We start from the raw sequence: 9466 nt of genomic DNA, 5'->3' as shown, positions 1-9466 counted from the left end.
GCTGGGTGCCCCCTGAGGGTCCATGCACAATTTGCACACCGCTGCTGCATCTCAATGTTTTATCACCTTATTTTGATCAATCTCATAATGTTCAAATCATAAATGTCATCCGTTCATGTAGCACTCTATACTTAACTACATGGTTATTTTTGGTTTAGTGTGGTATTTTTTATCTTTAATCTATAACTTTAACTTTATATATAAAGTAAGTTATAGATTAAATATAATAATATAGCTCTATGATGCACCAGATGGCACTGCTCTAATTCTGCTGTAATTGTATGGTAACAAAAAGAGGAATCAGAATCATATCCATGCTGTTGGAAATGGAAGACATGTTCTGAAACTTTATATTTTTGAAATATTTTTTGTGTCATGTTTTCTTAAAAAAAAAAAAGAATCATCTTTTCATGTTTTATTGTGAAAAGCATTGAGTTTTGAAGTATTATTATTATTATTATTATTATTATTATTATTATTATTATTATTATTATTATTTTACCAAATAACCAGATACACCTCTCCTTCTAAAGCATGGCAAGTATTTTTCCATTGTTCAAGGTTGTTATTAATAAAGTTGCATAAAAATTAAACTTGTTTTGCCGTCAGTTGACATCAGTAAAGGACAGATTTTTTTTCAACTGCACTGATTTTTTTTACGTCTTCATTCTGAAGAACCGGAAGTTCCCCTGTTGCTTGAATATTATTAAAAAAACAACAAATATACATGTAAAAAAATTAATATGTCCATAAATCTAACAATTTTCACGTAACAACTTTAATTTATTCTATTATCGGTGGTCATTGTAATGTGTTGGTGGTCCGGGGGCATGGATGTGGTGGGAGGACGCGCTACTTGCGTCGTCTGACTAAGCGAGTGACGTATACGGAAGTAAAGCTTTGGTAGTATCCACAGGAACAAAACGTGAGTACTTCGAGAGAAATTTAACATTGTACTCACTTCTGTCAAACTTGAACGTAACTATAAATGTAACGGACGCCTTGTTTAGTATAGACACATGAACTGGCTTAGACTTGTGGACATCGGGATAATACGGTCAAATAGATCCGTTTTAAGCAATTTTATATTGAATAAAAACTCACGGTGAGGTCAATAGCTATAAATAAAATGTTTTTAGCGTTTTAAATAAAAAGTATTTTTGCAGGTTATCAAAGTTCAGACGTTTATTGAAACCTTCCATAATTCTGTAAACTGTAAACACAACCTGGGATTCAGATTATAGATGAACAAGTTATTGTTTCTCAAAATGAACTGTGTTCATATATCATACACACAATAGGCAAACTAAAAACAACACTAAGCAGACTTTAAACACCACTTACCTTTACAAAAAACTACTGTCAGGGGTTACTCCGGATATTATTTTTAGTGTTTTAAGTAATAGAAATTAATAAAAAATATGATAACAGAGGTACAGTAATTTGCAATGCTGTTAAAATTTCTGGAAGATATTTTCAAGGAACAAAGGCTTTTGCACCCCTGAATACTATTGCTTACTGTTATTTATTTTTCCTCCGTGATGTCTTTTTTATAACAGTTTATTTGCCTTTTATCATTGTGTTAGCTTGATTTATTTTACTCGATATGTTATTATTATTATTATTATTGTTATTGTTATTGTTATTGTTATTGCACTCTGGCCATCAAAGATCCACCTGCTCCATCACCATATTTCTGTTTATTTTCATCTAGCTTTGGTTGAATCTCTCTATTTTCTTTTATTTCATTTTTCATTTTTTATCATTATTATTTGTTTACACTCTGTGTGAGGTCTGACTGTTGATTGCTTACTCCATCACCTTCCTGAGCTTTGTCCATCAAAGCCCTTTGTGAACATCTATGTTTACAATTAATGATAAAGTTATTGTTTATTAGACATACTTGTGTCGGAAAAAAAGCATGATTCAGTTCACATATCACATTCCCAGACTTTTGTTTCATAAAAAGTTGATTTGCAAACTAGAAAAACAACACAAAACTGTAAGTTGTGGTATTGACTGTTAGCGCAGAACACAAGAATGAAATAGTGTTGATAAAAATAATGATCTAAATTTTGTCTCTGAATTGATTTTTTTTTTTGCCTAGATGGAAGAAGTGTCTATTTTTCCAATAATTTCTCTGAAGCCTGAAGTGACCAATTATCTCAAAGGTGTCTTCTTAAACAAAGAGGTAATGATTGAATTGATATCAGTTCCTGGGAACAGCACTTTCCTTCGGGACAACTATTGATTAGAAACATCTTCCTGTCTTTTACAGGAGTGGAGATCTTTCCTCATTGTCTCCCATTATCCCTTTCATTTATCGTCTCTGTTCCATTAGGTCTTGGCTGCGTCCAGCCATAAGGAGGCAGAGCGTCGTTTCCAGAAGCTGCTCTCGTGCTTGTCTCACCCTCCATCATACACTTGTGTGCGGGCCAGCACTCATCTCGCTTCCCTGGAAGAGATCAAACGAAAGTTGGAAGAGGAGCTAAAAAAGGTGACTTAATATGTTTTGCTGCTGCGTGTCACATTCCGGCAGTCGTGACTGAAGCTCTTAACCAGCGTGGTGATGATGTTGTTGTTGTTGAAGCAGCAGCAGATGTGCGGCTCGTCAGCAGAGGAGGTCCAAGTTCAGATTCTTCCTCATCCGTGTATCCCAGATGTGCTGCTTCTTCCTGTCATCGGCCCGAGGTATGTGAAGAATGCAGGAGCCACGTCAGTCCAATCTGAGTCTGCTCCATGGAGGACACATTTAGCTTTAAATTGCAGCATCAGTCTGACCACTGGGCGAGTGTTTCCTAAGACCAAACCCATGAGCAATTTCATGGAACAATGACATAAAAACACTTTCTCCTGCTCAGCATCAACACAGCACAGTTTTTCCCCACGTGTGTTTTGTTCTCAAAGAGAAAGTACAGTGTAACTATCATTATCTCTGGCTCTGTTTGTTTTTCTGTGAGTTTGATGTCAAGTATATGGTTGTATTTTTGCATAGAAGTTGTTGAAATAACATAGACATATAATCTGATGTACCTGCTGACTAAGAGTGCAACAAAAGAGCATCATAAAGGTTTAAAGATTGTCCGTAAAGGCCTAAATGTGCTTCATAACACAGATACAGATGATCACAGCCTGCCGACTTTTCCTGAGACTGATTTTGTCTTGTCTCTTGTATTTCCAGACACGTGAAGCAGCTCAGCTCAGAGCTGGTGGTTGGCGCTCAGTGTGGCAGTGCTGTGCTGAGAGGTGCTCATGTTTTTGCCCCAGGGATCCTCGCCAGCCCAAAGTGTGAGATCCAATGACTGACCTTAATCAAAATATATTAAACATACTCATCTTTCTGGATCAAGTTCACAAGCTGTGTGATGTTTCTCTTTGTTCTCAGACATGAAGCCTGGAGACGTTGTGTCTGTGTACTCTGACTTGGAGGGAAAATGCACCAGAGGAGCCACAAGCTTCCAGGGGAAGAAAGTGTTTGTGGGAAATGGAGTCGCTCAGATGGCTCGCGCTAGCATCTTCACAGACAAACCTCCCAAGTGGGTTATATTTGTTTTTAAGTTCACTTAAAAGCACAGAGCGCTATTGGACTTTTTGAGGTCATGTGTCCCTTTCCTGCTGCTGATTGGCTGTAATCATAGACTGTAAAAAAAATGGTCATCCGCTTGCTCGGCTTGAAGTGAGGTCTCCACAAAAACTGCTCCTCTGGTGGCTGGCTGCAGTATAGGTTAGAAAATCTGGCTCTCCAGTCATTCCAGATGGGCTGTGGTCAAACTTTAAAAAATTAATACACCTCAGAGAAATGTTTCTCACGTCCGATTGTTGTGTGATTTGAAGATATCATTTGGCTGTCTTGTATTCAAGTCCTCTTTTTTCCCGAAAAGTTTCGTTTTCATTAGTTATATGAGGTTAAAAACGAGGTTTTACGTAACGTTTAACGATGATTGACAGCTGCCGTTCTCGCGTATTTTTTCAGGGATTGTAAAACATGTCGGGAGGTAGAGTCAACAAGTGATTAGACTCTCGAAAGAAAAAAAAAATATATTTCTGTCACCCAGCTCCACTCAGATTCTCACAGAATTCCTCACAGTCTTCACTGTGCAGACTCTGGCTGCAAACTGCTACCAATGGCTGTGCCTGAGACGGCGGTATTTTGGCTTCAAAACCGTACAATGATAAATGGCTGAGCCACACTGTATGAGGACCATGCAGCAGCCTGTACTGGAGGTCAAACAGTTGTAGCGGCAGAGTAGCTTAGTAACTGAAGTTCCCTTTTGAAAAGTTGGCATAACAGTTCCTGGAACTCTTCTTCCGGGGGCTTAATGGTGCCTGTAGCCCATTGTCGGCTGCAATTACACCAAGGCTGGAAGACCTGTGGAAATTATGCAAATCAGGCCAGTGATGTCTGAAAAAAAAAATGCAATACACTCTCATACCAGTAAGGGGGGTGTTATCAGGCTGAAATCAGACAGTTGTTTAGGAGTAAGAAAACAAAGTGTTTTTATTGTGGACAGTGGTTTAAATAATGGTGCGTTCTATTTACATTGGAAGTGGGGAGTGGGAATGATGTAATCTCTGAGTTAAAAAAAAGCACTCCAGCTGCCAAGCAGGAAAAACTTGCCATAACAGCGATATTTTTATATACTAACACCAAACACTAAACAATACTATATAAACGGCTGATTTAGTGCAACTAATTCTGGTCAGAAATGATAAACAAACAGAACATTACAGGAGCTTGATTAGTGGTACACCCGGGGTGGTATCTTTGATTGTAAACTCGGATGTGGTGTGGATCCGCTGGTTTCCTAGTTGAAAGTTTTTTGAAAACTTCCCACTCGGGACTCATAAATCAAGACTTCAGACACACTACAAATGGAATAAACCATAAAACACTATATGTGATCCACCAATCAGAAGTGCTCAGCTTGCAAGCCCCGCCCTATTGGACATCTAGAAAGTACTACACCCAGGCACAGCTATTCTGAGCTGTAGCTCAATTACCCCGGAACTAATGGGACGTTTACACTATAACGGTTTTAGGGTGAAACGCAAAAGTTTTGTTGCGTTTCAGCCTCGCGTTTACCCGGAAACGACGTTTCAGCCGATCTAAAACGCAAACTTTTGAAAACGGCCTCCAGAGTGGGATTTTTCTGAAACGCTCCTGACACCGTTGCCGTGTAAACACTGGAACGCTGACGTCACACTCTCCCTCGCGCGCATATAACAGGACAACAGAGCAACAGAGCCGTTGTTACGATCGTCGTGAACTACCGTGTTGTGCTTGTACTGCTCAATCTGCTGGATCTGCTGACTGTCTTGATACAAAATGTTCATCTGTTGCTCCACTTTTAACTTAGTATTCCCCAATACTCCAGATGACCGGCTCAACTCTACTTCGGTGGAGATCTCCCAAAAGTGGCTAGACAAGACAGTTATAGCACCATCTACAGGCCTGGCATGCTTACTACAGCGTTTTCAGTCCATCAACGTTTCCATGTAAACGCAGATTTTTTTTCACTGCGTTTTCAGATGAAACGCTGTCGTGTAAACGGGGCCTAAAGTAAGCTCCCAGTAACTGTGGTCAAAGGGAACATAATTCATCAAATAGTTCCCAAAGCAATGGTTGAAAAGCACTTCTAGTGAACACAAATGCAGCAATACTATTGTTTCATTTTTTTAAATTTTGGTTTTTAGGGGAATAGGTGTTCAGATGGTGGAACCACTTTACCAGAGCTATTCATTCGATGGTGTTTTACCCAGCCTGGTGTTCCTGCAGGTATCTGTACCTTTAAATTATGTGAACTTTCATGTTGAGTTATGATTGTGTAATAGATAGAGCAGCATATACATTTTTTTTGTTTTACTTTATGTTAACATGCAGAACCTGCCCTCTGTCGTGGTGGGACACGTGCTTGCACCCCGCCCTGGTGAACGGATCCTTGATATGTGTGCTGCACCTGGAGGGAAAACATGCCACATCGCTGCCCTCATGGGGGATCAGGTACAGTGTGAAATCAGAGAAAGCTGCAGGTTAAGCATGGAAGCTAGAAAGCCGTCAGGACTGTATTAATCTCACTCTCACTGATAATTGTCTCTTAACTAAACACAAAAGCTGAACTCATCATCATTCATCTCTTGTTCTGTTCTCTGCAGGGAGAAGTTGTGGCATTGGACAAGATACGAAATAAGATTGACAAAATTTGTCAAAATGCAAAATTGTTGCATTTGCATTCAATCAAAGCGTTTTGCTTTAACAGCGTTCAAGCTGTAAGTGAGGATCTGGCTCAGGAGACTGAAGGTAGACCGACACTTATACTTATCCAGATATTTTTCACTGAATCTCAGCGCTTAATAGAAAAAAACTTTAGCATTTCTCTTCCTCATCCAGGCCCTCCATTCCCTCCTGAAAGTTTTGACCGGGTTTTGCTTGATGCTCCCTGTAGCGGACTGGGGCAGAGACCCAACATGGCCAACACCTGGAGCCTGAAGGAGGTGTGCTCGTACCAGCCTCTGCAGCGCAAGTTATTTCACACCGTACGTCTACACAGACACAAACAATAGGCTCTTCTAGTCTTTTTTACTTCATGAAGTTTGAGTTTTCCTCACAGTGCTCTGACAGCAACTCAGTTTGACCAGTAGATGGCAGCATTGGTCCGTTTTCTTACACCTACTGTTTGTAATCTACAGCTGAATATTGTAAAAGGGAAAATAAGATATATTCTGCAGTTTTATCAGTGTTATACTTTAAGCCTTGAAGTAAACTGAATCTGTCCCATAGATCATTTTAATTCTGACAGTTAAATCTGTATTTGCAGATTCTGACCCTTTGGGTGGTAAAAATTAACAACAGGGAAAGTCTTCAGCTCAGAGGAATAAGGCTGCCAAAAAAATACATTTCTGAGGTTACGCCTATAAAATAAATACATCAAATTTCTTAATTCATTTTTCAAAAAATTAAAAGAATTTGAAAAAATAACAACAATGAAAAATAAATAGGTGAAAATTAAGAATTCTGACTATAAAGTCTTAACTCTTTTAATCTCGGTATTCTTTCTCCTCCAAAACTTTTATACCCCACCCCACCCTCTAGAATTCTGCAAATGCTGTCAAAATTCAGTCTGTAGATCTGGAGGTTAACATTTATTTTTTCTAAGCCTGACCCCCCATATCAGAATTAACCTAAAAGTCAAAATAAAAAGGAATATGGTTTTATCTTTTTATTTTTATGTTTCAAAAGTTAGAAGTTCCTTTCAGAATTCTGTTTCCTCCTGGTCGTCTGACATAAAATTTTGAATATTTTTTTTATTTCAGAAATCCAATTTTCAATTTCTGTATTCTGAGTATCAGAATTGTGACTTTTTCAGAATATTTTAAAAGTTTGACTTCAAAAGTAGACTTTTTTTTTTAACCATCTTCCTCTTGGTTTTACAGTGATTTAAAGATAAAGACTACAGCTGCTCTATGTATGTTCTTCATGTGCTTGCTTTGTGTGCTTTCAGGCGGTGCGGTTGTTGAAGAAAGGTGGAGTTCTTGTGTACAGCACCTGCACTGTGACTCTAGCTGAGAATGAGGAGCAGGTCGCCTGGGCCCTCGACACCTTTCCCTGCCTCAGTCTTCAGCCCCAGGTAAAGAAAAACCCAACACAGATAAGCGAGGCCTGTATGTAATATGTGAAGCAATAAGGTGTGGAGCTCCCCCTGCTGGCTTGGACATGGATCAAACTATTAACATGCTGTGTGTCTTTTTTTTTTTCTCAGGAGCCTCACATCGGAGCAGAGGGCATGCTGGGAGCCGGCCTATCACCTGAGCAGCTGCGCCTCCTCCAGAGGTTCAGTCCGGAGCTGAGCTGGGATCAGATGAACACGGCGGCTCCTTTCCACTGCAGAGCCGACAGAGACACCATCGGCTTCTTCATCGCCAAGTTCCTGAAAAACTGACCCGAGGACATATTTTCTTTTTTGGTGGCGTCGGGCCCCACACGGGACTGCAGACGGGAACAGAAGTGTTTATATTCCGCCACTGTGTGTGCTTTGACGGGGCAGTGTTGACAAAGACACTCACTGTTTACAGCATCTGCCTCTTAACAGCTGCTCCCTGAAACTGCAGGCCATATAGGGATAAGCTTTATAAACACCCGGGGCAAGAGAGACAGAGAGAGGAGAGGGAGGGAGGGGGGAGGCACGTGGGGATGGAGTCTGAATGAGTATCGGCGAATGCAGCAGTGCTAGCATCGCCATGACAACAGTGACGACACAGCTGCCATGGTGATAGCCGGTTGGCTGGATCTGGGAGCTCAGATCAGGAAGTAGCTTGCAGAAAGGGGTCATGAGAGGTATTAACAATTTAGTGTCTTTTAGTAGTGGTGGAGACAACTGGTAGCTCCAATTAGAGCATGTGCTGCTTGTTAGGGAGGAATGATGGTGTGTGAAGCTTAGCAGAGGGAAAACACACTGGCTTTTAACCATTAAAGACACTTTTAAATACAGTTTATCAATTCATGTGCATCATGGGTGAACACTTTATGAACACAGGGGGTGGGAAGACAGTGCAAGGATTGGATTTTGGATTTTTTGGACCTCTATGTTGACTCTGGGAGAATCATACATCCTCACTTTTATCTGGGAATTCATTCCTTTGCATCCTTTAGTGTTATTATCCTAAAGGAGGAACCTCTGACAGGAGCTCTGTAGGATGTTCTCCTTAACTTCCAACTTCAGCCGCCTCTCTTGGAGTCCTTGTTTGTTAGGAGGCATGTGTGCGTCTGCTGTTCTTATTTTAGATGCGTCCCTTCTGTATTGTCATTCATGTCGGTGTTGTCATGACAACTAAGGAGGCAGACCGGTGAGTCTACCTCAATTTTTCAGACGGTTATTTATAGATACCACTTCCCTTCTCTTGCTGCTTTTTAAGCATGCATAACCCCAATCCACCCCCACCCCCCTGTAGCAGTCCTTTGTTGCCAACTTTATTCTTCATATTATGCATCATGTACATACACATGTACGCTGTTAAAAAAACCTGCAATGCTACCAGTGTAGCATAGAAATGGAAGAGTTGTATAGAATTACAATCGTCAGGCAAACACCAAAGAGTTTGTACACAGAGGGGCTCAGTTCAGGTGTTGAACAAGGTGTTGATGCGCTTACACCATCTGACGCCTCAACTCTGAATGAAGTGGATCCCACTCAGTGAAGGAGGAAAAGGAAAAAGAATCAACCACCTAAAGTCACGTTTCCACCAAAGTGGAAAACCTTTTGGACCAGGACTACTTTTCTCAAACTTTTAGTACAGAGTAAAACATTCCCAGGAACTACATGGTGGACGTGGCCTCTTGTTTGTCTGTGTTGTCTGTTGTTGCTGTTGTTATCAGCTCGATCCACTGACACGTTGAGCTGAACGTCTCCAGTTTAAAGGGTCACTCTTTAAACTTTAACACCAGGAACTAGGGGCAACACCACACCATTGG

At 40.4% G+C, this 9466-nt stretch overlaps 1 protein-coding gene across 2 annotated transcripts; it reads left to right on the top strand.

Annotated features, from left to right (window-relative positions):
• Nucleotides 1-874: 874 nt before the first annotated feature.
• Nucleotides 875-9463, top strand: nsun6 (NOP2/Sun RNA methyltransferase 6). 2 transcript variants are annotated; one of them, XM_074693018.1, is made up of 12 exons: nt 875-925; nt 2108-2191; nt 2342-2497; nt 2594-2691; nt 3182-3288; nt 3386-3536; nt 5695-5776; nt 5882-6001; nt 6154-6298; nt 6389-6534; nt 7500-7625; nt 7758-9463. In XM_074693018.1, the coding sequence occupies exons 2-12, from the start codon at nt 2108-2110 to the stop codon at nt 7935-7937; spliced, it is 1395 nt and encodes a 464-aa protein (XP_074549119.1). In that variant the 5' UTR covers nt 875-925; the 3' UTR covers nt 7938-9463. The 2 variants fall into 2 exon arrangements, with proteins under 2 accessions (XP_074549119.1, XP_074549117.1); XM_074693016.1 differs by having other exon boundaries at nt 2591-2691.
• The last annotated feature ends 3 nt before the right edge of the window (nt 9464-9466 follow it).

This window comes from Halichoeres trimaculatus, unplaced genomic scaffold (genome assembly GCF_033239565.1).
Source record: "Halichoeres trimaculatus isolate MK-OKI-2021-1 unplaced genomic scaffold, fHalTri1.1 fHalTri1_scaffold_18, whole genome shotgun sequence".
NCBI lineage: Eukaryota > Metazoa > Chordata > Actinopteri > Labriformes > Labridae > Halichoeres > Halichoeres trimaculatus.
The sequence above is the reverse complement of the archived record's forward strand: the minus strand, read 5'-3'. Positions and strand labels throughout refer to the sequence as shown.